Consider the following 25,594-nt stretch of genomic DNA (forward strand, 5'->3'; position numbering starts at 1 on the left):
TTCCCGCTCACGGCCAACACCGGTGACGATTATCTGAACCGGTCCTGGGCCTACCCTAGGTCGACTCAGCCTCAAATGAGTACCTGATGCGGTGGATAAAAACATTGCCACTGGGGAGACTAAGGCGGTCGGGCGTGGTGCTGGCCACCCACCCCCTCGTGTACCGTTCCGGCCTTCATAGGTGCTCGCTAACAGCACTTGCCCCTACAGTCTGTTAAGGCTATACGGGGGATCTTTGTCTTTATTTTTGTTTGTGTGCGCATGTGTGTGCGCATGTGTGTGCGTGTTTGCGCGTGTGTTTGCGTGTGTGTTTGCGTGTGTGCGTGTGTGTGCATGTGTGCGTGTGTGTGTGTGCGTGTGTGTTTGCGTGTGTGTTTGCGTGTGTGTTTGCGTGTGTGTGCGTGTGTGCGTGTGTGTGCGTGTGTGTGCGTGTGTGTGTGCGTGTGTGTTTGCGTGTGTGTGTGTGTGTGCGTGTGTGTGCGTGTGTATGCATTCAGTCCTGGACACAAACGACCGGTACCTGCGCCAAGTGACCATCGGGCAGTCTCCTACCGAGAAAGGACACACAAGAGAGGTACGTGCGTGTGTGTGGCCTCAAGGTGCACATAGCCTGGCACAAGCGTCGTGGTGACATCACTGCCACTTAGTGGCGAGTGACGGTTATTGTTGTTGTGCGTGTGTGTTTTGTGCGTGTGTGCGCGTGTGTGTGCGTGTGTGTGCGTGTGCAGCGACTGATGGGGAGCGGTGGTGCAGTGGTTAGCACTACGAACCCGAGTTCGATTCTCACTTACGGCCAACACCGGTGACGATTATCTGAACCGGTTCTCTGGGCCTCCACTAGGTCTACTTAGCCTGAAATTAATGTCTCGGGAGACAAAGGCGGCCGGTCGTAGTGCTGGCAACCGCCCCTTCGTGTGCCGTGCCGGCCTTCTTAGGCGCTGCTACTCGCTGATGGCACTGGCCCCCCAACAGCCTCCTAGAGGCTACACGGTGGGAATCGTTGTCTTTTTGTGTGGTGGCAGCGATGCGTGTGGTGGTAGTGGTGGTGGTAGTGGTGTGTGGTGGTAGTGGTGTGTGGTGGTAGTGGTGTGTGGTGGTAGTGGTGTGTGTGGTTGTAGTGGTGTGTGTGGTGGTAGTGGTGCGTGTGGTGGTACGCTGTTCCAGCATCGGTGCATCCACACAACATCATGGATGCATGCCGGGTCCAAGCAAGAACATCTGCTGGACTACATAGTGACGGACCAGCGGATGCGAGCCCATGTCCTTGACATCAGGACCTACCGTGGAGCTGATCTGCCCTCTGACCATCGACTAGTCATCTGTAAGATGCGCCTGCCATTCTTCCACTCCGGTGGTGGGTGTACACCCAGGACCCCATTCCGACCTAAAGTGGCCTGGTCTCAGTTATCTGATGAAAGTTGCAAGCGAGAATTTCATCATCGCTTGCGGCTGGGATTGGCGAGGTTTAGGACTATGACTCATGCAGCTGCAATGGCTGCTTTGGGTATGCGGTCCAGACCTCTCCAGAGACCCTGGCTGATAGAGGAGGTGTTCAGGATGGTTGAGAAAAAGCGACAGGCACATTGTCATCGACTACAGAATCCCACGTCAGAGAATGAGGAGGCTTACCGCAGCCTTCGCTCGGAGGTTCGGAGAACCGTGAGGCGCTGCAAGGATGGGTGGTGGTCGCGGGTTGCTGAGGAGATGGAGTCTGCCTCAGTGGCCCATGATCACAAATCTCTATTTAACTCCATAAAAAAGTAACCTGCAGCGCCACACCTATTACCATCATTAGGGGAAAAAACGGTGATCCAATCTCCGACCCCCAGGAACAGGTTTGCAGATTTGCTGAGCATTTCTGTGAGGTCCTGGGGGAGGGAAAATCCCTCAGCCAGGAAAACATCGTGGCACAAAGTGAGGATGACCCTGCTGAGGCTGCGGTGCCTCAAATATTGGAAGAAGTCACCCCCTGTGAGTGGCTGGCTGAGGTGCCATCTGTTGAGGAAGTACTGAAGGCGATCCGGAGTCTGAGACCAGGAAAAGCAGCGGGCAGAGATGATCTCCCAAGCGAAATGCTGAGGAAGGGTGGCGTTTGTGCACAGACTGCCCTATATGACATCATAACAACGGTCTGGACCACTGGACGGGTTCCGCAGGATTGGAAGGATGCCCTGGTGGTCCCCCTCTTTAAGAAGGGGGACCGCACAGACTGTAACAACTACAGGGGCATCTCACTCCTCAGTGTGCCGGGAAAGGTCCTGGCATGGATTATTCAACATCGCCTTGCCAGGCATGCTGAGGAGAGGCTTGCGGAGCCCCAATGCAGTTTCAGGAAAGGGCAGTCCTGCACAGATGCCATATTTTCTGTCCGTCTGCTACAGCAGAGGTGTAGGGAATTCCAACAAGACCTACATCTCTGCTTTACTGACCTGGTCAAGGCCTATGATACCATCAGTAGGCCTGGGCTATGGGTTGTTATTCGTGCTTTTGGAGTACCTGACCCTCTGCTCACGATCATTAAGGACCTTCATGATGGTGAGCGGGCCCGGGTAAAACTACGTGGCCGGGAGTCAGTGCCATTCCCTGTACACCTTGGGGTGCGACAGGGATGTCCTCTGGCTCCCACATTATTTAACATCTATTTTGACCACGTAGTTCGTGAAGTCTTCAATAGCTGTACCGGGGGAATCTCCATATGGTACAGATATAATGGGACGCTGATCGATGCCCGGGTGCGGTCAAGGGATGGCTCCCTATTGCTCAACCACGTTATGTATGCCGATGATTTGGTAATAGCTGCTCATTCAGAGGAGGAGTCGGAGACGCTGCTGCTGAGACTGGAGTGTGCCACTAAGAGATGGGGCCTTACCATCAGTCCCACCTAAACTAAGCACCTGCCTGGGTATTTTGTACCATCGGACACTCCACCCCCGCAACTCCCAATCGGTGATGGGGCAGTTGTGGAGACAGTGGAGAGTTTCCCATACCTGGGCAGTGTGCTTATGACTGGCTCCAGTTTAACAGCAGAGGTCTCACTCCGAATCAGTCGAGCGGCAATATCTTTTCATCGGTTGCAAAACGCTGTGTGGAAGCTACCTGGTCTGTCGCTCCACACTAAGCTTCAGGTCTTCTCGGCCACGGTCATTCCCTCCCTTCTCTACGTTTGCGAAACGTGGACCCCCCTAATTGAACATCTTCGCCGGTTAGAAACATTTAGGCTAGCCTGACTACGATCCATCCTGGGTTTAACCAGGCTGGATTGTGTGAGGAGCTCACCAATCTTTGAAATATCTGGGCAAGGCCCCATCGGTGAGCTCCTCCGGCAGGCAAGGCTGCGTTGGCTGGGTCATGAAGCCCGCATGCCCAGCCACCGCATGCCGAAACAGCTTTTGTTCGGCCGGATCGAGGGGGCTAAACAGGCGCGGCACGGGCGAGAGAAGAGATGGAGTGATGTGGTACAGGAGGACGTGGAGCTGAGTGGACTTGCCGATGACTGGTACCAGCGGTGTCAAGATCGGCCTCTGTGGAGGAGGTTCATGAAGGATGCTACTGGGCAGTTGGAGGTAGTCGCCCTCCAACAACAACGGAGGGCGGTGGAGCGACGCTCACAACAACGAGCGGAGCGCCAGGTGGCTAAAGCACAGCAGGTTGTTACAGTAGGGGGCACAGGTGGTGCATCAGCCAGTCATCTCAGTCATCTTAGTCAGTTGACCCGTGGCACTTGGGTCTGCCCCGTGACCTCCTGCCCGCGGGCGTTCGACACTTCACGTGGCCTCAAGGTGCACATGGCCTGGCACAAGCGTCGTGGTGACGTCACCGCCACTTAGTGGCGAATGGCGGTTGTTGTTGTTGTAGTGTGTGCTGGTAGTGGTGTGTGTAGTGGTGTGTGTAGTGGTAGTGGTGTGTGGTGGTAGTGGTGTTTATGGTGGTAGTGGCGTGTGGTGGTAGTGGTGTGTGCGGAGCACCGGGCGGCTAGAACACAGCAAGTTGGCACAGTAGGGGGCACAGTAGGGGGCACCAGGGGGGGTGCATCGGCCACTCGTCTCAATGAACCCATGGCAGCTACTGGGTCTGTCCCGTGACCTCCTGCCATCGACGCTTCTTGTTGTTGTTGTTCTTGTTGTGTGTGGCGGTGCGGTGGCGGTGTGCGTGTTGCTTGCAGGGCGACTGGTAGTGTAGCGGTAGTGTAGCGGGCAGCGTAACTCGCTATCGAACCCGGCGACCCGAGTTCGGTTCCCTCTCGCAGCCAACACCGGTGACGTTATTTGAACCGGTCAACCCATGGCACCTGCTGTGACCTCCTGCCAGAGGCGAGAGCCTTCGACACGTCACGTGTCGTAACTCGGAGCGGAACACGACGACCCCTTGACCCGCGACCCCCCCGACCCCGCGTGCCGCACCGCAGACCCGGTTCGACATCGCGGTGGCGAGCGAGATCATGGCGATCCTGGCTCTCGCCGGCGGCCTGGGCGACATGCGCGAGCGTCTGGCCCGCATGGTGGTGGCGACGAGCCGCAGCGGGGAGCCCGTCACCGCAGAGGACCTGGTACGACGACACAATCGCGGTGACCCCACGCGGTGACTAACACGGCAACTAACACGGCAACTAACACGGCAACTAACACGGCAACTAACACGGTGACTAACACGGCAACTAACACGTCAACTAACATGTCAACTAACACGTCAACTAACACGTCAACTAACACGTCAACTAACACGTCAACTAACACGGCAACTAACACGTCAACTAACGCGGTGACTAACACGTCAACTAACACGGCAACTAACACGTCAACTAACACGTCAACTAACACGGCAACTAACACGGCAACTAACGCGGTGACTAACACGTCAACTAACACGGCAACTAACACGTCAACTAACACGTCAACTAACACGGCAACTAACACGGCAACTAACACGGCAACTAACGCGTCAACTAACGCGGCAACTAACACGGCAACTAACACGGCAACTAACACGGCAACTAACACGGCAACTAACACGGCAACTAACACGTCAACTAACACGGCAACTAACACGGCAACTAACACGGCGACTAACACGGCGACTAACACGGCGACTAACACGGCGACTAACACGTCAACTAACACGTCAACTAACACGGCAACTAACACGTCAACTAACACGTCAACTAACACGGCAACTAACACGTCAACTAACACGTCAACTAACACGTCAACTAACACGGCAACTAACACGGCAACTAACGCGTCAACTAACACGTCAACTAACACGGCAACTAACGCGGCAACTCACACGGCAACTAACACGGCAACTAACACGGTAACTAACACGGCAACTAACACGGCAACTAACACGGCAACTAACGCGTCAACTAACGCGGCAACTAACACGGCAACTAACACGGCAACTAACACGGCAACTAACACGGCAACTAACACGGCAACTAACACGGCAACTAACACGGCGACTAACACGGCGACTAACACGGCGACTAACACGGCGACTAACACGGCGACTAACACGTCAACTAACACGTCAACTAACACGGCAACTAACACGTCAACTAACACGTCAACTAACACGGCAACTAACACGTCAACTAACACGTCAACTAACACGGCAACTAACACGTCAATTAACACGTCAACTAACACGGCAACTAACACGGCAACTAACACGTCAACTAACACGTCAACTAACACGTCAACTAACACGTCAACTAACACGGCAACTAACACGTCAACTAACGCGTCAACTAACGCGGCAACTAACATGTCAACTAACACGGCAACTAACACGGCAACTAACACGGCAACTAACACGTCAACTAACACGTCAACTAACACGGCAACTAACACGGCAACTAACACGGCAACTAACACGGCAACTAACACGGCAACTAACGCGGCAACTAACGCGTCAACTAACGCGGCAACTAACACGGCAACTAACACGGCAACTAACACGGCAACTAACACGGCAACTAACACGGCGACTAACACGGCGACTAACACGGCGACTAACACGGCGACTAACACGGTGACTAACACGTCAACTAACCCGTCAACTAACACGGCAACTAACACGTCAACTAATACGTCAACTAACACGGCAACTAACACGCCAACTAACACGTCAACTAACACAGCAACTAACACGTCAACTAACACGTCAACTAACACGTCAACTAACACGTCAACTAACACGTCAACTAACACGTCAACTAACACGGCAACTAACATGTCAACTAACACGTCAACTAACGCGGCAACTAACATGTCAACTAACACGTCAACTAACACGGCAACTAACACGTCAACTAACACGTCAACTAACACGGCAACTAACACGGCAACTAACACGTCAACTAACACGTCAACTAACACGGCAACTAACACGGCAACTAACACGTCAACTAACACGGCAACTAACGCGGCAACTAACATGTCAACTAACACGTCAACTAACATGTCAACTAACACGTCAACTAACATGGCAACTAACACGTCAACTAACACGGCAACTAACACGGCAACTAACATGTCAACTAACATGTCAACTAACACGGCAACTAACATGTCAACTAACACGTCAACTAACACGTCAACTAACACGGCAACTAACACGGCAACTAACACGTCAACTAACACGGCAACTAACGCGGCAACTGACATGTCAACTAACACGGCACTAACACGTCAACTAACACGGCAACTAACACGGCAACTAACATGTCAACTAACACGTCAACTAACACGGCAACTAACACGGCAACTAACATGTCAACTAACACGTCAACTAACACGGCAACTAACACGGCAACTAACACGTCAACTAACACGTCAACTAACGCGGCAACTAACACGTCAACTAACACGTCAACTAACACGTCAACTAACACGGCAACTAACACGGCAACTAACATGTCAACTAACACGTCAACTAACGCGGCAACTAACATGTCAACTAACACGTCAACTAACACGGCAACTAACACGGCAACTAACATGTCAACTAACACGTCAACTAACACGGCAACTAACACGGCAACTAACATGTCAACTAACACAGCAACTAACATGTCAACTAACATGTCAACTAACACGTCAACTAACACGGCAACTAACACATCAACTAACACGTCAACTAACACGTCAACTAACACGTCAACTAACACGTCAACTAACACGTCAACTAACACAGCAACTAACACGTCAACTAACACGTCAACTAACATGTCAACTAACACAGCAACTAACACGGCAACTAACGCGGCAACTAACACGTCAACTAACGCGGCAACTAACACGGCAACTAACGCGGCAACTAACATGGCAACTAACACGTCAACTAACATGTCAACTAACACGTCAACTAACACGTCAACTAACACGGCAACTAACACGGCAACTAACATGTCAACTAACACGTCAACTAACGCGGCAACTAACATGTCAACTAACACGTCAACTAACACGTCAACTAACACGTCAACTAACACGGCAACTAACACGGCAACTAACATGTCAACTAACACGTCAACTAACGCGGCAACTAACATGTCCACTAACACGTCAACTAACACGGCAACTAACACGGCAACTAACATGTCAACTAACACAGCAACTAACATGTCAACTAACATGTCAACTAACACAGCAACTAACACGTCAACTAACACGGCAACTAACACGGCAACTAACACGTCAACTAACACGGCAACTAACACGTCAACTAACATGTCAACTAACACGTCAACTAACACGTCAACTAACACAGCAACTAACACGTCAACTAACACGTCAACTAACATGTCAACTAACACAGCAACTAACACGGCAACTAACGCGGCAACTAACACGTCAACTAACGCGGCAACTAACACGGCAACTAACGCGGCAACTAACATGGCAACTAACACGTCAACTAACATGTCAACTAACACGTCAACTAACACGTCAACTAACACGGCAACTAACACGGCAACTAACATGTCAACTAACACGTCAACTAACGCGGCAACTAACATGTCAACTAACACGTCAACTAACACATCAACTAACACGTCAACTAACACGGCAACTAACACGGCAACTAACATGTCAACTAACACGTCAACTAACGCGGCAACTAACATGTCCACTAACACGTCAACTAACACGGCAACTAACACGGCAACTAACATGTCAACTAACATGTCAACTAACACGGCAACTAACACGGCAACTAACATGTCAACTAACACGTCAACTAACACGGCAACTAACACGGCAACTAACATGTCAACTAACACAGCAACTAACATGTCAACTAACATGTCAACTAACACAGCAACTAACACGTCAACTAACACGGCAACTAACACGGCAACTAACACGTCAACTAACACGGCAACTAACGCGTCAACTAACGCAGCAACTAACTCGTCAACTAACACGTCAACTAACATGTCAACTAACACGGCAACTAACACGTCAACTAACGCGGCAACTAACACGTCAACTAACACGTCAACTAACACGGCAACTAACACGGCAACTAACGCGTCAACTAACACGTCAACTAACACGGCAACTAACGCGGCAACTAACGCGGCAACTAACACGTCAACTAACATGTCAACTAACACGTCAACTAACACGTCAACTAACGCGGCAACTAACACGTCAACTAACACGGCAACTAACTCGTCGACTAACGCGGTGACTAACACGTCAACTAACACGTCAACTAACACGTCAACTAACACGTCAACTAACACGTCAACTAACACGTCAACTAACGCGGCAACTAGCTCGTCAACTAACGCGGCAACTAACACGTCAACTAACACGTCAACTAACGCGGCAACTAACACGTCAACTAACACGTCAACTAACACGGCAACTAACACGTCAACTAACATGTCAACTAACACGGAAACTAACAAGTCAACTAACACGGCAACTAACGCGTCAACTAACACGTCAACTAACATGTAAACTAACACGTCAACTCGTACAGGGGCTCACGCTGAAACTAACACGTCAACGAACACGTCAACTAACACGTCAACTAACACGTCAACTAACACGTCAACTCGTACAGGGGCTCACGCTGAAACTAACACGTCAACTAACACGTCAACTAACACGTCAACTAACACGTCAACTCGTACAGGGGCTCACACTGCAACTAACACGTCAACGAACACGTCAACTAACACGTCAACTAACACGGCAACTAAGACGTCAACTCGTACAGGGACTCACGCTGAAACTAACACGTCAACTAACACGTCAACTAACACGTCAACTAACACGTCAACTCGTACAGGGGCTCACACTGCAACTAACACGTCAACGAACACGTCAACTAACACGTCAACTAACACGGCAACTAAGACGTCAACTCGTACAGGGGCTCACGCTGAAACTAACACGTCAACTAACACGTCAACTAACACGTCAACTAACACGTCAACTCGTACAGGGGCTCACACGTCAACTAACACGTCAACTAACACGTCAACTCGTACATGGGCTCACACGTCAACTAACACGTCAACTAACACGTCAACTAACACGTCAACTCGTACAGGGGCTCACGCTGAAACTAACAACAGTTGCTGCTGCTGCTTCACCGCCAATAGAGGCAAGACACCCGGCAGAGCCACAGACCGCGCCGCCTTCACGCTCATCATGGCAATGTGGAATTTTCACTTGGGATGGGAAGGAACGAGCAATTTTGGCGGGGGGTGGGGTCGGGGGGAGCACACGAGCCAATCAAACATTAGCAGTCCCCTGAACCCCAAATAGCCAATGATTCAATCATTCGTGAGCACTCGCCCTGACCAACTAGCCAATCAGACGCGAGCACTCGCACTTTCTCGAGCCCTGACCAACTAGCCAATCAGACGTGAGCACTCGCCCTTTCTCGAGCCCTGACCAACTAACCAATCGGATGCAAGTACTGGTCCTATCTCTAGCCCTGACCAACTAGCCAATCAGACGTGAGCACTCGCCCTTTCTCTAGCCCAGACCAACTAGCCAATCAACACGCGAGTACTCGCCCTATCTCTAGCCCTGATCAATTAACCAATCGGGCACGTCCTATGCCTTCGGCTACAGCTCCTCCGCACGGAAATCGCCGCTTCGTTTGCACTTTACATCCGTGGCGTCGCCTCGCCACCCACGCCCCCTTCCTCCCATGCCCCCCGCGCCCCCCCGCCCCCTTACAGAGTCCCGATAACCCCTCCACACTCGTAGAACGGTGGCGTGGCCTTAACCCTCGCGCTCCGCTTACTGGACAATCTGTGAAGTAGAGCTTCACAGCCCGTCGGATTCCACCCGTCCGCCTGTGTCACCACCGCCGCCGTTGTTGTTGCAGGGGGTGAGCGGGGCCCTCGCGGTGCTCATGAAGGAGGCCATCAAACCCAACCTCATGCAGACGCTGCAGGTGAGGCCCACAGCGAAAGGCTCGCCGGGTCCCAGGACAAACGCCGCCTCGTTCGAGACGCAAACAACACCGCCCCTCCTCCTCCTGCCTTTGACATTCCTCCTCGAAGACACTTACAGAACAATCAGAACATCAGCGGGCCGATATGCAACACACACTACGGACCGCACAGTGAACCCATAGGGGGACATAGAGACACATAGAGACCCATAGAGGTGCATAGAGACTCACACAGGGACCCATAGAGCTACATTAAAGACACAAGCCACAGCAGTGCATTTGTGGCCATGCAACCCACACAGAGACACATAGAGACCCATAGAGATACATAGAGGTGAATAGAGACACACACAGAGACCCATAGAGACACATGGAGATACACAGATATACACACAGAGACACACAGAGACCCATAGAGACACATAGAGATACATAGAGATACATAGAGACACATATAGACACATAGAGACTCAAATGGACCCATAGAGATATATTAAAGACACAAGCCACAGGAGTGAGACTGTGGCCATGCAACCCACACTACGGACCCCACAGTGAACCCACTGTGGTCTGTGCAGGAGGTGGATGAGGAAGAGCGACAACAACTCTCTCCTCTCTCTCTCTCTCTCGCTGCTGAAGGCCTCTCGTCGTGGCCAGCTTCAGTCCTAGACATTGGCATCTGCCCTCTGATCGACAACATAACCACAAGTCGTTATGTTGGCTGAGAAAACTCGACGAGTTACGTTCGATTAAAAACGTCGCTATGTAGTCTCTGCCGTGCCGGATGTGCGTACAAGGCAAGAGCTTGCTGCTGCTGCTGCTGCTGTCTTTGTTGTTCGTTGGGGGGAGTTTTGTGTCTCTTGTCCGACGACGCGCGTCTGCGGCCCCCGCAGGGAAGCCCGGTGTTCGTCCACGCGGGCCCCTTCGCGAACATCGCCCACGGCAACTCCTCGGTGCTGGCCGACAAGATCGCCCTCAAGCTGGTGGGAGAGCAGGGCTTCGTGGGTACGCTCTTAACAACTGCCACCCACAACCCCTCGGCCCCGTAGCCTATAACACCTGCTGACGACGCACAGTGGTGACCCATCCACGCGCCATCCGGTCTCAACCCCACCTCCTTGGCGTCTGAGAGGCGATGGGACCGGGCAGTGCATCCCGAGCGGTTCGGTCTTAGGCCTAACCAGGGTCAAATCCTAAACTAAAAATATATTTTTATTTTACCGGGTATGACCAACTGAGCTACAGTGAGGGAAAAAGTATTTGATCCCCTGCTGATTTTGTACGTTTGCCCACTGACAAAGAAATGATCAGTCTATAATTTTAATGGTAGGTTTATTTGAACAGTGAGAGACAGAATAACAACAACAAAATCCAGAAAAACACATCAAAAATGTTATAAATTGATTTGCATTTTAATGAGGGAAATAAGTATTTGACCCCCTCTCAATCAGAAAGATTTCTGGCTCCCAGGTGTCTTTTATACAGGTAACATGCTGAGATTAGGAGCACACTCTTAAAGGGAGTGCTCCTAATCTCAGCTTGTTACCTGTATAAAAGACACCTGTCCACAGAAGCAATCAATCAATCAGATTCCAAACTCTCCACCATGGCCAAGACCAAAGAGCTCTCCAAGGATGTCAGGGACAAGATTGTAGACCTACACAAGGCTGGAATGGGCTACAAGACCATTGCCAAGCAGCTTGGTGAAAAGGTGACAACAGTTGGTGCGGTTATTCGCAAATGGAAGAAACACAAAAAAACTGTCAATCTCCCTCGGCCTTGGGCTCCATGCAAGATCTCACCTCGTGGAGTTGCAATGATCATGAGAACGGTGAAGAATCAGCCCAGAACTACATGGGAGGATCTTGTCAATGATCTCAACGCAGCTGGGACCATAGTCACCAAGAAATCAATTGGTAACACACTACGCCGTGAAGGACTGAAATCCTGCAGCGCCCGCAAGGTCCCCCTGCTCAAGAAAGCACATATACATGCCCATCTAAAGTTTGCCAATGAACATATGAATGATTCAGAGGACAACTGGGTGAAAGTGTTGTGGTCAGATGAGACCAAAATGGAGCTCTTTGGCATCAACTCAACTCGCCGTGTTTGGAGGAGGTGGAATGCTGCCTATGACCACAAGAACACCATCCCCACCGTCAAACATGGAGGTGGAAACATTATGCTTTGGGGGTGTTTTTCTGCTAAGGGGACAGGACAACTTCACCGCATCAAAGAGACGATGGACGGGGCCATGTACCGTCAAATCTTGGGTGAGAACCTCCTTCCCTCAGCCAGGGCATTGAAAATAGGTCGTGGATGGGTATTGCAGCATGACAATGACCCAAAACACACGGCCAAGGCAACAAAGGAGTGGCTCAAGAAGAAGCACATTAAGGTCCTGGGGTGGCCTAGCCAGTCTCCAGACCTTAATCCCATAGAAAATCTGTGGAGGGAGCTGAAGGTTCGAGTTGCTAAACGTCAGCCTCGAAACCTTAATGACTTGGAGAAGATCTGCAAAGAGGAGTGGGACAAAATCCCTCCTGAGATGTGTGCAAACCTGGTGGCCAACTACAAGAAACGTCTGACCTCTGTGATTGCCAACAAGGGTTTTGCCACCAAGTACTAAGTCATGTTTTGCAGAGGGGTCAAATACTTATTTCCCTCATTAAAATGCAAATCAATTTATAACATTTTTGACATGCGTTTTTCTTGATTTAAATAAACCTACCACAAAAATTATAGACTGATCATTTCTTTGTCAGTGGGCAAACGTACAAAATCAGCAGGGGATCAAATACTTTTTTCCCTCACTGTACGTAGCTTTTTTTCGTAAGCGACCTGCCTATCATAAACTATAGCTCAACGGAGCGGCTCATCGTGGTGTGGAAATGTATATCAGCCAAATACTCTCAACGCGTTGTGATGCTGATTCTAAATGTGGAAGAGAAAACCGGAGGGCCCGGAGAAAAATCCACGCGGCCACGGGGAGAGACGCGCAAACTCCAAACACGCAGCAGGCGTCAGGGTCGGGATCGAAGCCGCGAGGTAGTTCACATCTCCCAGCCACCGTGGCGCTCGCGTGCCGGGCGACCGCTTGAGTCGGCGCAGGGGCGGGCGCCGCTCAAACGGGCGACGCAAAAAACGCCACCCCCCTCGTGCCCAGGCTCGGTCGGCTCGGTCCTCGGCCGGCGGTGTGCGAGGGGCGCGGAGGCCGTGGGTGGGGTGTGGGCGTGCGAATGAGCTCACCCCGGTAATGACTTCGCGGCCCCGGCGACGGACCACCTCGCTTGAAGGATCGTCGCTTCCCGTCGCTCTTCTTTCTTTTCTTCCACGCCAGTGACGGAGGCCGGTTTCGGAGCCGACATCGGGCTCGAGAAATTCTTCAACATCAAGTGCCGCCTGTCGGGCCTCTGCCCCGACGCCGTGGTGCTGGTGGTCACCGTGCGGGCCCTCAAGATGCACGGCGGAGGCCCCAAGGTACCCAGCACGGGGTCGCCGCGGTCGCCGCGGTGACCGGTGGCGCGTGCACGGGCGATGCCGGGGTCCCCGTGGTAACCGGCGGAAGAGTTTCATTTTGCTGAACGCGTCGATTGGTTAATTCAGTTATTTATTGATCATGTGCCTGGTTGCCATGGTAACGCTCGCCACTTAACTTTCCTCAGGTGACTGTTGGTGCCCCGCTGCCTAAGGAGTACACGGAGGAGGTAGGGTGACAACGAACAATCTGCTGCTCCTCCACACGGAGTCCCGGCGTGTCCCAGACTGCCTGTGCGTCTGTTTGGCTGACTGTCTGGCTGCCTGTGTGTGCGTGTCTGTCAGGCTGGCTGTGTGTGTCAGACTGTCTGGCTGTCTGTGTGTGTGCGTGTCTGTCAGGCTGGCTGTGTGTGTTAGTCTGACTGTCTAGCTGTCTGTGTGTGTCTGTCAGGCTGTCTGTGTGTGTCTGTCAGACTGTCTGGCTGTCTGTGTGTGCGTGTCTGTCAGTCTGTCAGGCTGTCTGTGTGTGTCTGTCAGACTGTCTGGCTGCCTGGGTGTGCGTGTCTGTCTGGCTGGCTGTCTGTGTGTGTCTGTCAGACTGTCTGTGTGTGTTAGTCAGACTGTCTGGCTGTCTGTGTGTGCGTGTCTGTCAGTCTGTCAGGCTGTCTGTGTGTGTCTGTCAGACTGTCTGGCTGGCTGTGTGTGTCTGTCAGACTTTCTGGCTGTCTGTGTGTGTCTGTCAGACTGTCTGTGTGTGTTAGTCAGACTGTCTGGCTGGCTGTGTGTGTCTGTCTGGCTGGCTGTGTGTGTCTGTCAGACTGTCTGGCTGTCTGTCTGTCAGACTGTCTGTCTGTCAGACTGTCTGGCTGTCTGTGTGTGCGTGTCTGTCAGGCTGGCTGTGTGTGTCTGTCAGACTGTCTGGCTGTCTGTGCGTGTCTGTCAGACTGTCTGTCTGTCAGACTGTCTGGCTGTCTGTCTGTCAGACTGTCTGGCTGTCTGTGTGTGCGTGTCTGTCAGGCTGGCTGTGTGTGTCTGTCGTGGGGAGCGGTAGTGTAGCGGTTAGCGCACTGCCCTATGAACCTGGCGACTCGGGTTTGATTCCCGCTCACGGCCAACACCAGTGACGATTATCTGAACCGGTCCTGGGCCTCCCCTAGGTCGACTCAGCCTCAAATGAGTACCTGGTGTGGTGTGTAAACATTGCCACTAGGGAGACAAAGGCGGTCGGGCGTGGTGCTGGCCACCCACCCCCTCGTGTACCGTTCCGGCCTTCATAGGTGCTGCTCGCTAACAGCACTTGCCCCTACAGTCTGTTAAGGCTATACGGGGGATCTTTGTCTTTTTTGTGTGTCTGTCAGGCTGTCTGTGTGTGTCTGTCAGACTGTCTGTGTGTCTGTCAGACTGTCTGGCTGTCTGTGCGTGTCAGACTGTCTGGCTGTCTGTGTGTGTCTGTCAGACTGTCTGGCTTTCTGTGAATCTGAATGTTTGTCGAGCTGTAGTCCAAACTGAGTTCGTATTTTCGGTGTTAACGCCACGCGATCTTTAACGCCCGCGACGTTGGCATGTCGACGGCGAGTACAACACCGCCGCTGTATTAACCGGGGCGGCCCGCACCGGGGTCCGAACCGCGAACGCCCGCGACGAGCGGCGAACGCGCAACCGCCAGCCCGCGTCACCCCCCCAGCCCACCCCGCCCCCCACCCTCCCCCCCCGCCCCCCAGCCCCCCCCGCCCCCCACCCTCCGCCGCCCCCACCTCGATGCGCTCGCTCTGTCCGCAGGGCCTGGATCTGCTCGAGCGGGGATGCGCCAACCTCGTCAAGCACCTGCAGATCGCTCAGCTGTTTGGAGTGCCGGTGGTCGTCGCCATCAACGAGTTCACGTGAGCGGACGGGCAGCATGACGCGTGGGTGTCTACGTGTGTGTGCGTGTGGGTGTCTACGTGGGTGTCTACGTGTGGGTGTCTACGTGTGTGGGTGTCTACGTGTGTGTGCGTGTGGGTGTCTACGTGTGTGGGTGTCTACGTGGGTGTCTACGTGGGTGTCTACGTGTGGGTGTCTACGTGTGTGTGCGTGTGGGTGTCTACGTGGGTGTGTGTCTACGCGCGTGGCCACCCACCCCCTCGTGCGCCACAGTGCCGGCCTTCCCAGGAGCCGCTACTCGCTACTAACGCGTGCGACCTCCGCGTCTGCGAGCGTGTGCAGCACGGACACGCGGCGCGAGACCGCCCTGCTCGTGTCCGCGGCGCTGCGCGCCGGCGCCGCGGGGGCGCTGCGCTGCGCCGCGTGGCGCGGCGGCGGGGGGGGCGCGGCGGCCCTGGCCCAGGCCGTGGTGGAGGCGGCGACGCGGAGGCCGCGGGGCCGCCCCCGACTGCTTTACGACCTGCAGGTGACGCGAAGGCAAAGGTCGCCCGCCCCGCGCGTAGCCTCTAGCGGAGCGTCGGGGCAAGTGCCGTCGGTGGCGAGTAGCGGCGCCGCGTGGCGCCGCGCCCGACCGCCTTTGTCTCCCCAGCGCCGATGTTTTACCCGCCGCGCCAAGTACTCGCACGCACACGTGTGTATACACCAAAACACACGTGTGTATACGCGCACCAAAACACACGTGCACGCACTAAGACAAAGCTCCCCCGTGTGGCCTCAGCAGGCTGTTGGGGACAGTGCTGTTAGCGAGCGGTTATGAAGGCCGGCATGGCACACGAAGGGGTAAGGGTGGCCAGCACCACCCCCGGCCGCCTTTGTCTTTCTCGTGACGATGTTTACACACCGCTCCACACACGCGCGCACATACGCACACACACATACGCACACACACATGCGTACGTAATCATCTGAGTCGACACGCACACACACACATTGTGACGTGCCTTCTGGCCTGGTGCAGCTGCCCGTGGAGGAGAAGATCCGCGTCATCGCACAGAAGGTGTACGGCGCAGACGACATCTGCCTCTCGGAGGAGGCTCGCCGGAAGATCGAGCTCTACACTAAGCAGGTAGGGTATGGCTAGCGTGCATGTGTACCGTGTGTACAGCTGGTGGTGCATGTGTACCGTATGTACAGCTGGTGGTGCATGTTCACCGTGTGTACAGCTGGTGGTGCATGTTCACCGTGTGTACAGCTGGTGGTGCATGTTCACCGTGTGTACAGATGGTGGTGCATGTGTACCGTGTGTACAGCTGGTGGTGCATGTTCACCGAGTGTACAGCTGGTGGTGCATGTGTACCGTGTGTACAGCTGGTGGTGCATGTTCACCGTGTGTGCAGCTGGTGGTGCATGTTCACCGTGTGTACAGCTGGTGGTGCATGTTCACCGTGTGTACAGCTGGTGGTGCATGTTCACCGTGTGTACAGCTGGTGGTGCATGTTCCCCGTGTGTACAGCTGGTGGTGCATGTTCACCGAGTGTACAGCTGGTGGTGCATGTTCACCGTGTGTACAGATGGTGGTGCATGTGTACCGTGTGTACAGCTGGTGGGCTAGCGTGCATGTGTACTGTGGGTACAGCTCGTGGGCTAGCATGTGCATGTGTTAATGTGTACAGTGAGACAGGCACTTCATATCTGGCTGCACTGCGGATTCCCCTGCTTGTTCAAGTCCAGGTTTCTTTTCCTTCATCTGTCATCTTGCGACGTCACACATCACCCGCAGTGTGACGTTATCTCGTTGCGCGGCTCGAAGCCTAACGATATTATCGCTCGTTAAAGAGTTCCGACGGCAAACGCCCGTTGGTAACCATCACAGAGCCCATGCACTTGCATGATTTTTCTTCCCTGTTTTTAATATGCGCGAGTCTTCTTGTCCGCGTGCGTTGCGGTTGAATAGCGGTAGTGGAGCAGTTCGCGCGCTGCGCGACGAACCCATCAACCCCAGTTCGATTCCCGCTCACGGCCAACACCGGTGACGATTATCTGAACCGGTCCTGGGCATCCCCTAGGTCGACTCAGCCTCCAATGAGTACCTGGTTCAGTGTGCTGGCCACCCACCCCCTCGCGCGCCGTTCCGGCCTTCGCAGGCGCTACTCTAGCGGCACTTGCCGCTACAAGTCTGTTAAGGCTACACGGGTGATCTTCGTCTTTGTGTTTCCCCAGGGCTTTGCCGAGCTGCCCATCTGCATGGCCAAGACGCATCTGTCGCTGTCTCATCAGCCCGAGCTGAAGGGCGTCCCCAAGGGGTTCGTGCTGCCCATTCGTGACGTGCGTGCCAGCGTTGGGGCCGGCTTCCTCTACCCGCTCGTCGGCACCGTGAGGGCATGCGCGCAACACGTGTTCATACACACAAACGTGTTCACACACACACGTGTTCATACACACACACGTGTTCACACACACACACGTGTTCACACACACACACGTGTTCATACACACACACGTGTTCATACACACACACATGTTCACACACACACATGTGTTCACACACACGTGTTCATACACACACACGTGTTCATACACACACACGTGTTCATACACACACGTGTTCACACACACACGTGTTCACACACACGTGTTCACACACACGTGTTCACACACACACACGTGTTCATACACACACGTGTTCATACATACACGTGTTCATACACACACACGTGTTCATACACACACGTGTTCATACACACACACGTGTTCATACACACACACACGTGTTCATACACACACGTGTTCATACACACACGTGTTCATACACACACACACGTGTTCATACACACACACGTGTTCATACACACACGTGTTCATACACACGTGTTCATACACACACACGTGTTCATACACACACACGTGTTCATACACACACACGTGTTCATACACACACACGTGTTCATGCACACACACGTGTTCACGCACACGCACGAACGTGTTCACGCGCGCACACACACGTGCACAAACACACACGCGCACACACACGCGCACATGACAACAACAACCGCCATTCGCCACTAAGTGGCGGTGATGTCACCACGACGCTTGTGCCAGGCCATGTGCACCTTGAGGCCACGTGAAGTGTCGAACGCCCGCTGGCAGGAGGTCACGGGGCAGACCCAGTTGCCACGGGTCAACTGACTAGATGACTGGCTGATGCACCACCTGTGCCCCCTACTGTGCCAACCTGCTGTGCTTTAGCCACCCGGCGCTCTGCTCGTTGTTGTGAGCGTCGCTCCTCCGCCCTCCGTTGTTGTTGGAGGGCGACTGCCTCCAACTGCCCAGTAGCATCCTTCACGAGCCTCCTCCACAGAGGCCAATCTTGACACCGCTGGTAACAGTCATCGGCAAGTCCACTCAGCTCCACATCCTCCTGTACCACATCACTCCATCTCTTCTCTAGCCCATGCCGCGCCCGTTTAGCCCCCTTGATCCGGCCGAACAAAAGCTGTTTCGGCATGCGGTGGCTGGGCATGCGGGCTACATGATCCAGCCAACGCAGCCTTGCCTGCCGGAGGAGCTCACCGATGGGACCGTGCCCAGATCTTTCAAGGATTTGTGAGCTCCTCACACAATCCAGCCTGGTTAAATGTTTCTAACCGGCGAAGATGTTCCATTAGGGGGGTCCACGTTTCGCAAGCGTAGAGAAGGGAGGGAATGACTGTGGCCGAGAAGACCTGAAGCTTAGTGCGGAGCGACAGACCAGGTAGCTTCCACACAGCGTTAGGCAACTGATGAAAAGATATTGCCGCTCGATTGATTCGGAGTGAGACCTCTGCTGTTAAACTGGAGCCGGTCATAAGCACACTGCCCAGGTATGGGAAACTCTCCACTCTCTCCACAACTGCCCCATCACCGATTGGGAGTTGTGGGGGTGGAGTGTCCGATGGTACAAAATACCCAGGCAGGTGCTTAGTTCTGGTGGGGCTGATGGTAAGGCCCCATCTCTTAGTGGCACGCTCCAGTCTCAGCAGCAGCGTCTCCAACTCCTCCTCTGAATGAGCAGCTATTACCAAATCATCGGCATACATAACGTGGTTGAGCAATAGGGAGCCATCCCTTGACCGTACCCGGGCATCGATCAGCCTCCCCTTATATCTGTACCATATCGAGATTCCCCCGGTACAGCTATTGAAGGCTTCACGAACTACGTGGTCAAAATAGATGTTAAATAATGTGGGAGCCAGAGGACATCCCTGTCGCACCCCAAGGTATACAGGGAATGGCTCTGACTCCCGGCCACGTAGTTTTACCCGGGCCCGCTCACCATCATGAAGGTCCTTAATGATCGTGAGCAGAGGGTCAGGTACTCCAAAAGCACGAAGAACAACCCAGAGCCCAGGCCTACTGATGGTATCATAGGCCTTGACCAGGTCAATAAAGCAGAGATGTAGGTCTTGCTGGAATTCCCTACATCTCTGCTCTAGCAGACGGACAGAAAATATGGCATCTGTGCAGGACCGCCCTTTCCTGAAACCGCATTGGGGCTTCGCAAGCCTCTCCTCAGCGTGCCTGGCAAGGCGATGTTGAATAATCCTTGCCAGGACCTTTCCCGGCACACTGAGGAGTGAGATGCCCCTGTAGTTGTTACAGTCTGTGCGGTCCCCCTTCTTAAAGAGGGGGACCACCAGGGCATCCTTCCAATCCTGCGTAACCCGTCCAGTGGTCCAGACTGTTGTTATGATGTCATATAGGGCAGTCTGTGCACAAACGCCACCCTCCCTCAGCATTTCGCTTGGGAGATCATCTCTGCCCGCTGCCTTTCCTGATCTCAGACTCCGGATTGCCTTCAGTACTTCCTCAACAGATGGCACCTCAGCCAGCCACTCACTGGGGGTGACTTCTTCCAATATTTGAGGCACCGCAGCCTCAGCAGGGTCATCCTCACTTTGTGCCACGATGTTTTTCTGGCTGAGGGATTTTCCCTCCCCCAGGACCTCACAGAAATGCTCAGCAAATCTGCAAACCTGTTCCTGGGGGTCAGAGATTGGATCACCGTTTTTTCCCAAATGATGGTAATAGGTGTGGCGCTGCAGGTTACTTTTTTTATGAAGTTAAATAGAGATTTGTGATCGCGGGCCACTGAGGCAGACTCCATCTCCTCAGCAACCCGTGACCACCACCCATCCTTGCAGCGCCTCACGGCTCTCTGAACCTCCGAGCGAAGGCTGCGGTAAGCCTCCTGATTCTCTGACGTGGGATTCTGTAGACGATGACAGTGGGCCTGTCGCTTTTTCTCAACTATCCTGAACACGATTTAAAGCTTTCGTGACTGCAATGATTCATCTTCTTTGGTTCTTTCGGTAAAGTCACGAAGAATGAGAATAAAATAATAAATTGATAAAATAAAATAACACAATAATATTCTCACGACGTTTCGGCCACAACACAAGCGGCCTTCATCAGGTGAAGGGACGAGACTGTCTGGTAGGACAGCGCTGTCCTACCAGACAGTCTCGTCCCTTCACCTGATGAAGGCCGCTTGTGTTGTGGCCGAAACGTCGTGAGAATATTATTGTGTTATTTTATTTTATCAATTTATTATTTTATTCTCATTCTACGTGACTTTACCCAAAGAACCAAAGAAGATATCCTGAACACCTCCTCTGTCAGCCAGGGTCTCTGGGGAGGTCTGGACCGCGTGCCCAAAGCAGCCAATGCAGCTGCATGAGTGACAGTCCTAAACCTCGCCCATTTACCCTCGACATCCGGAGGAGTGGGGGACGATGCCAACCCCAGCCGCAGGCGATGATGGAATTCTCGCTTGCAACTTTCATCAGATAACTGAGACCAGGCCACTTTAGGTTGGAATGGGGTCCTGGGTGTACACCCACCACCGGAGCGGAAGAATGGCAGGCGCATCTTACAGATGACAAGTCGATGGTCAGAGGGCAGATCAGCTCCACGGTAGGTCCTGGTGTCAAGGACATAGGCTCGCATCCGCTGGTCCGTCACTATGTAGTCCAGCAGATGTTCTTGCTTGGACCCGGCATGCATCCATGATGTTGTGTGGATGCGCCGATGCCGGAACAGCGTGTTGGTAATTACAAGCCCATGGGCTGCACAAAAATCTAGCAGCCTCCTACCGTTGTTATTGAGCTGATCTGGCCCATGCCCTCCAATCACTCCAGACCAGGTGCCAGCATCATGGCCCACTCGGGCATTGAAGTCACCCAACAAGATGACTCTATCCCGAGGGGCCACTTTAGCCAGCACCTGTGACAGGCGGTCATAGAATCCATCTGACTCATCGGCTTTGCCTGCATCCCTCCACGGATGTTCGTCTTCGGTGACACGCGCACACACACGTGTTCACACGCGCACACACACACACGTGTTCACGCACGCATATACACCCACGCAGACACACGCTCACAAAAACAAAAGACAAATATCCATCTTATAGCCTTGGACTTTCGCGGCAGACTGAGCGCCTCTGAAGGTCGACACTTTGGCGCACGAGGGGGTGGGTGGTCAACACCACGCCAGGCCCCAACAGTCTGTTGGGGCTAAACGCTGAATCTTTGTGTGTCTGTGTGCAGTGGGGAGCGGAGGCACAGTGCTTAGCGCGCTGCACTGCGAACCCGATTCCTGCTCACGGCCAACATCAGTGACGATTATCTGAACTGGTCCTGGGCCTCCCCTAGATCGACTCAGCCTCAGATTAGTACCCGGTGCGGTGTGTAGACATCGCCACTTGGAGTCAAAGGCAGCCGAGCGTGGTGCCGGCCACCAAACCCCTCGTGTGCCGTTCCGGCCGATCATGGGCGCTCGCGAACAGCACTTCTTGCTCCAAAAGTCTGTTAAGGCTACACGGGGGGTGGTTGTTGTCTGTGTGTGTGGTGTGCAGATGAGCACCATGCCTGGGCTGCCGGTGAGGCCATGCTTCTACGACATCGACCTCGACCCGGACACGGAGGAGATCCACGGCATTTTCTAACCACACCCGTTATGGCCGACGGCACCACGTGACACCACGTGACTCCACGTGACACCACGTGACTCCACGTGATGCCACGTGACACCACGTGACGCCCCGCGTGACACCGTGTGACACCACGTGACACCACGTGACGCCCCGCATGACATCACGTGACGCCCCGCATGACATCACGTGACACCACGTGACACCCCGCATGACATCACGTGACGCCCCACATGACACCACGTGACACCACGTGACGCCCTGCATGACACCACGTGACGCCCCGCATGACATCACGTGACACCACGTGACACCCCGCGTACGACCCGTGGGACCGTCGCCGGCGGTTCCGTTCGGCGTCACCAGAATCGATTCGGCGTCACCAGAATCGATTCGGTTTTCGCGTCGTTTAAATTTGTCTGCCCAGTTTGTTTTGCCCGACTCGTTTTTAAATGTCCCGTTTGTAGTTTGAATTTGCACCGTCTCATTTGTATTGTCCGGCCGGTTTGTTTCCAATCTAGATTGGAAACTCATTTCTTCAGAGCTGCCTTTTGTGTTTAGTTTGTTGTCCTCCTGCACCTCCGATTAGCGCGGTTGGCTATGTACGGCGCAAAAGAAGTTCAACGTAAATACGTCGATGCGCATTGACCGACTCGTTTTTAATATCCCCTTGGCATTGTCTTGCAATTTGTGTCGCCTCATTGGCGTGTTGACCGTCTCATTGCCTCTACCTCGTTAGCACCGTCTCATCCGCGTTGTCTCCAGTTCCCCGTCTCGTGTGCACCGTGTATCTCCTGCCAGGTCTACATTGTGCCCCTTGCGCGCTGCGTTCTTCTGCCGGCAAAAGGCTCCCCCTCCGCCCCCCCCCCCACGTTTACCAGCGGGGGGGGGGGGGGGGGCCCGCACAGCGTCGCCGTCAACGCCGACAGAGTCCGGCAACAGCGCGTCGGCCCCCCCCCACCCACCCGGGCCAGGCCCGGTTGGCACCGCGCGCACGGAAATCGTTGCCCCCCCCCCATCAGTGGTCCAAACGCGACTCACCCCGCTCCCTTGAGTTCTCACCACCTGGTGAACAAAACAAACTCGCAACACGTCGTCGCCCTCGCTCGCTCGCTCGACCTCGCTCGCTCAACCGCTCGCTCAACCGCTCGCTCGCTCGACCTCGCTCGCTCGACCGCTCGCTCAACCGCTCGCTCGCCCCTCGCTCGCTCGCTCGACCTCGCTCGGCCAGACTCCGCGTTCCCCACGCACGGCCGCTCTGACCCGGACCCCACCCCCCACCCGTGCCGCTCTCACTTTCATCCCTGGATCATTCACAAGACCGTCGAAACAAACACGGCCACGCTGTTACTTGTCTTGTTCATGCACCACGGCACGGCCGGGGCACATTCACTCTGCGTTGTGTCGAGTGTTGTGTCGAGTGTTGCATTGTGTCGAGTGTTGTGTCGTGTCGAGTGTTGTGTCGTGTAGAATGTTGTGTTGTGTAGAGTGTTGTGTCGTGTCGAGTGTTGTGTCGAGTGTTGTGTCGTGTCGAGTGTTGTGTCGTGTCGAGTGTTGTGTTGTGTCGAGTGTTGTGTCGAGTGTTGTGTTGTGTAGAGTGTTGTGTTGTGTAGAGTGTTGCGTTGTGTCGAGTGTTGCGTTGTGTAGAGTGTTGTGTCGTGTAGAGTGTTGTGTTGTGTCGAGTGTTGTGTTGTGTCGAGTGTTGTGTTGTGTCGAGTGTTGTGTAGAGTGTTGTGTTGTGTCGAGTGTTGCGTTGTGTCGAGTGTTGCGTCGTGTCGAGTGTTGCGTCGTGTCGAGTGTTGCGTTGTGTCGAGTGTTGTGTCGAGTGTTGCGTTGTGTCGAGTGTTGCGTTGTGTCGAGTGTTGCGTTGTGTCGAGTGTTGCGTTGTGTCGAGTGTTGCGTTGTGTCGAGTGTTGTGTCGAGTGTTGCGTTGTGTCGAGTGTTGCGTTGTGTCGAGTGTTGTGTCGAGTGTTGCGTTGTGTCGAGTGTTGCGTTGTGTCGAGTGTTGCGTTGTGTCGAGTGTTGCGTTGTGTCGAGTGTTGCGTTGTGTCGAGTGTTGTGTCGAGTGTTGCGTTGTGTCGAGTGTTGCGTTGTGTCGAGTGTTGTGTCGAGTGTTGTGTTGTGTCGAGTGTTGCGTTGTGTCGAGTGTTGCGTTGTGTCGAGTGTTGTGTCGAGTGTTGTGTCGTGTAGAGTGTTGCGTCGTGTAGAATGTTGCGTTGTGTCGAGTGTTGTGTCGAGTGTTGTGTCGTGTCGAGTGTTGTGTCGTGTAGAGTGTTGTGTCGTGTCGAGTGTTGTGTCGTGTCGAGTGTTGTGTCGTGTCGAGTGTTGCGTTGTGTCGAGTGTTGTGTCGAGTGTTGTGTCGAGTGTTGCGCTGTGCGTTGTGTCGAGTGTTGTGTTGTGTAGAGTGTTGTGTCGAGTGTTGTGTCGAGTGTTGCGCTGTGCGTTGTGTAGAGTGTTGTGTCGAGTGTTGTGTTGTGTCGAGTGTTGTGTTGTGTCGAGTGTTGTGTCGAGTGTTGCGTTGTGTGGAGTGTTGCGTTGTGTAGAGTGTTGTGTCGAGTGTTGTGTTGTGTCGAGTGTTGTGTTGTGTCGAGTGTTGTGTCGAGTGTTGCGTTGTGCGCCGTGTCGAGTTTTGTGTCCAACTCGGACCCACATCTCACGGAGCGCTCCTTGCCGATGAACATCTGGGCAGTTCACCAGCAGTGGTTCAAGTGGAGCCCGACTCTGCTGATGAGACACCGAATGTCGAAACCGGTTTCTCTGCTCGTGTTGAACCAACGCTGTTGTAATAAAACAAAATCACTCCCAGAAGGAAAGGCCGTGGCGGCCGATGGGAAGTGAAAAATTAAAATGCGTTTGACA

At 53.7% G+C, this 25,594-nt stretch overlaps 1 protein-coding gene across 2 annotated transcripts in view; it reads left to right on the forward strand.

Annotated features, from left to right (window-relative positions):
- The window catches only part of LOC116953991 (monofunctional C1-tetrahydrofolate synthase, mitochondrial-like), a 44,816-nt gene extending 19,222 nt beyond the window's left edge, over positions 1-25,594 (forward strand). For both annotated transcript variants that reach the window (XM_076052024.1, XM_032974358.2), the window contains 11 exons: positions 498-574; positions 4,406-4,546; positions 10,360-10,428; positions 11,322-11,433; positions 13,769-13,908; positions 14,094-14,135; positions 15,685-15,785; positions 16,108-16,291; positions 16,784-16,891; positions 17,986-18,138; positions 22,661-25,594. In XM_076052024.1, the coding sequence (XP_075908139.1) occupies positions 498-574; positions 4,406-4,546; positions 10,360-10,428; positions 11,322-11,433; positions 13,769-13,908; positions 14,094-14,135; positions 15,685-15,785; positions 16,108-16,291; positions 16,784-16,891; positions 17,986-18,138; positions 22,661-22,750 (1,217 nt within the window). In that variant the 3' untranslated portion in view covers positions 22,751-25,594. The remainder of the gene's footprint in view (positions 1-497; positions 575-4,405; positions 4,547-10,359; positions 10,429-11,321; positions 11,434-13,768; positions 13,909-14,093; positions 14,136-15,684; positions 15,786-16,107; positions 16,292-16,783; positions 16,892-17,985; positions 18,139-22,660) is intronic.

Source organism: Petromyzon marinus, chromosome 53 (genome assembly GCF_048934315.1).
Source record: "Petromyzon marinus isolate PM22_M1 ecotype Great Lakes invasive population chromosome 53, UKy_Petmar_22M1.pri1.0, whole genome shotgun sequence".
In the NCBI taxonomy this organism is placed as follows: domain Eukaryota; kingdom Metazoa; phylum Chordata; class Hyperoartia; order Petromyzontiformes; family Petromyzontidae; genus Petromyzon; species Petromyzon marinus.